The sequence below is a fragment of the Crocodylus porosus genome, unplaced genomic scaffold (assembly GCF_001723895.1).
Source record: "Crocodylus porosus isolate Cpor-Errol unplaced genomic scaffold, CroPor_comp1, whole genome shotgun sequence".
Taxonomy (NCBI): domain Eukaryota; kingdom Metazoa; phylum Chordata; order Crocodylia; family Crocodylidae; genus Crocodylus; species Crocodylus porosus.
Window position 1 is genome coordinate 7499942 of NW_017728935.1, and position 3285 is coordinate 7503226.

Genomic DNA, 3285 nt, shown 5'->3' on the forward strand with positions numbered 1-3285 from the left:
CCCACCTGTTTCTGGAGATGTATCCATGCAGCGGGTCTCTAGCACAGAACCCACTTTTGCCAAATCCCAAAAAGCTTTTTTTCCAACTTTTTAAGTCGGTCTAATAAAAGATATTAGATTCACCCAAAGAACCTTGAACACTCTTTGAGAGATCTGTATTACCTCAGATGCAGGGATGTGACAGTGGTCACTGCATTCATTCCCTTGCTGGAGGGGAAAGCGGGGGAAGCCCTCTAACTAGAGATTTTAAAAAAACCCAAGCAGCAGAACAAGAACCGGAGGGATGCATGGGGAGTGGGGAAATCTCCTGCCGGCCAAGTCCTGCTCCCTGCAGGAGGCAGCACCGGAGCACTCTTGCCCAGACCAGAGCACAACAGGTGCCGGCCCGCCGTTCTTTAAAGAGACAGGACCAGAGCAGCTTTGTAGCATAGAAAATATTTATTTAAAATGCAAAAACTTGTGGAAAACGTTATCAGTATGAAAAATAAAGACCTCAGGCTGTGCATCCCGCATCGGCTCATACCCCCACAAAAGGGGACGTTGGGATTTGGGGGTTTCCCACCCCCCCTTGTCACTGCTGCACAGCAGCAAATAAAACAGCAGTTGTCCCTCTCGAGTCCCTTGGCATAGTCCATCCCCCGCTGGCGGGCACTCTTAGGAGGCATGCTGCCTGTTCACCAGGCTCCTGGGCTGGGCGCCTGGCTCTTTGCTCTTCTCCACTCTGGAGTCGCCCTGCGGCTGGGGGGCTGCCTGCTCTCGGGGGCTGCTCTCCTCCTCCTCCTCCTCCAGCCTGTCTTGGGAGGCAAAGGGGCTGCAGACCGTCTCCACCAGGCCGATGAGCACCCCGAAGAAGGCCAGCACGCTGCCCAGCACGTACAGCCTCACCATCTTCCTGCCGGGCTTCTGGCTCAGCATCTCTCTGGCGAAGGGGATCAGCTCCTGCACGGTCTCCATGGCTGCCGCCCGGGCCCGCCGCCTGCACGGGGAGAGAGCCGCACGCTGCGTCCCGGGCTCTGCGCCACCTGCTCCCCCGCCTAGCGCTGCCTCCACCCGGCTGCGCGCCGCTGCCTGCGCTCCGGCCGCCCGCGCCCGCCCCTTATAGCGCCCGCGCCGCTTCGCCCCGCCCCCGGGGCGGGCGCGCGGAGCAGGGGCGGCCTCCCGCTGCCCCCGCCAAGCCCGCACCCCTGCCTGGCGGAGCAAAGGGGTTCTGCTGCCCCGCTCCCCGCTTTCTTTCTTCTCCGGCTCCCCCGTTTCTTACTTGCCCCAGGTAAAGGTTGCGAGCGCCCAGTCGGACGTGCCAGGGCGTGGGGGTGCCAGAAAGGAAGAAGGAGCGGTGCGAAGGCAAGGGGCATCGTCGCTATCGAGTACGGGAGTGCGCGGCACGTCCTAGCCCGACATGTTCGAGGGACCCAGGCGGGTGGTTGGACAGGCAGGCAAGGCTCTTTGAGTAAATGTGGTTTCTTTTACCAGGCCAACTGGGCTGATAAAAGGGAAAAGTCCTTCGCGAGCTTTTGGGCGCATCAGGTATCTGCGGTTTGGAGAGGGAGCGAACAGAGCGTGCGGCGTTCCCCTTTGGTGTGGGGAGTAACTCGTAGACGGGGCTCTGCCGTAGGCCGTGTTTTGTGTTACGGGTATAGCTTGGTTTCTGACCACTTCTCCCAGCAGACGTGTCGGGTCAGTACCTGGGCTAGGTGCTGGAGGCTGCACGTGGGGACGGGAGTGGGGAGAAGCCCTGCTCGGACCCAGTTCACTCTCTCTTGCAGCGCCGGCTCTTCACCTGTCCCGTGACCCAGGAGATGGGGCAACACGGACCGAGGGTCTGACCCACACAAGGGCAGTTCCCGTGGTCTGAACTTGAGCCTCATCAAGGTATGAAAAGGAAAGAGATGCCTTGCCACTCCTCACCACAGGTGGAAGCAATCAGTCCTCAAGCAAAAGCTTAAACAGAGCCCGCTTTTCGCTGCCTGTTGGGTTTGTGGGGGGTCCTAGGTGATTGCTAAGGCCTGGGACTGCACTGGAGTCTCAAACCAGCTCTGATCCTGGGACACCAGTAGGATCCAGTGATGAGGGAGCATCTTCTCCCAGGTTGTACTGCCGGGGCCTCCAGGGGCAGAGACCCGGCTTGCCATTACTCCCCATGCACTGGGCCGCATTGCCTTGCTTACCGTGTTCTACATAAGACACGCGCTAAGCGTCTCCTGTGACAGGGCTGTAGGTCACAAGTCGGGTGCGACATTGCCGAACAGATAATTGCTGGACTTCCATGAAAGTATCTATAGATGACTCGGTGCAGCTTGAACCAGGAAGCAATAACGCAGCTAAATACAGACACGTTACTTCACAGCACCTCTTAATAAACACTTGATGGATCTTTGATTTATCGGTGACTGCCTGTCTGTTCCGGACGTCTCGTTACAGACTCACGTGCTCGGTGCTGCATCTCGTCTTCTGTTCTGTGCTGAAGCCATGGGAAAGCCTGCGGTGTGCAGGTTTTTTTTTTCTCTTGCAATTAGCACGAAGGTGAAGTACAGTGTGTGCCGCTGGGGGAAAACCGACAATGTGGCACGGTCTGTACTGTTCACATTTCCTCTCCTGCCTGCTCTGTAAGACCTGTTGCATCAGCCCTATAAAGCAGATTACATCACCCACGGATTCGGTTAACCCGGAGTCAATGTGCATTCATTGTCTGAAAAAGCCACGTATGGCTCAGCTGGCTTCTGACCTAAATATACCTGCGAAAGCCCTGAGGTGGGAGAAAGGTGCCTTCCCTAGACCTGCTGACAGGATTTGGGCCGAATTCTCCTTTTGGATCCATATGACAGAGCCAGACTCGAATGCTGAAGTGAAGATCCACGCCGTGATCCAGGAGAGACATTTTGCCCCAAAGAAGTGGCTGATTATAGTGGAAACAAAGCTCAAGTGGAGTAAAAAATGTCGTCTGCAGTAATGAGTCATTCAAAAGGGGCTGCACTCTGTGTCAGAGTGACATTATTTACCTTGCTTCTCACATCATTGCCGGACCGTCACGACCATCAATCTCGCACTACCATTATATACCTAGGTATTGTCATGTCTCTACGGTGGATGCTAGTCTGGAGCCTAAAACGTCACCGGGCACTAAGCAAATTCCCCTGTGCATGGGGAAACCTCTTTGCGTAATGATGCTTTCCAGGCTGTCTCCACTTCTGCATGTGCCACGGAGCAGGGCTCTCCGTGGCGACGCAGAGGGTGAGCTGGCGTTGTATAAATTGGCCGTGACCGATGTGTGAAAGGGAGAAGTTTGGT

General features: G+C 56.3%; 1 protein-coding gene across 1 annotated transcript; it reads right to left on the reverse strand.

Annotated features, from left to right (window-relative positions):
- Positions 1-417: 417 nt before the first annotated feature.
- G0S2 (G0/G1 switch 2) lies at positions 418-2616 on the reverse strand. Its single transcript, XM_019546515.1, has 2 exons — positions 2611-2616; positions 418-956 (listed from the first exon to the last, which is right to left on the reverse strand). The coding sequence occupies exon 2, from the start codon at positions 952-954 to the stop codon at positions 655-657; it is 300 nt and encodes a 99-aa protein (XP_019402060.1). The 5' UTR covers positions 955-956; positions 2611-2616; the 3' UTR covers positions 418-654.
- Positions 2617-3285: the final 669 nt, after the last annotated feature.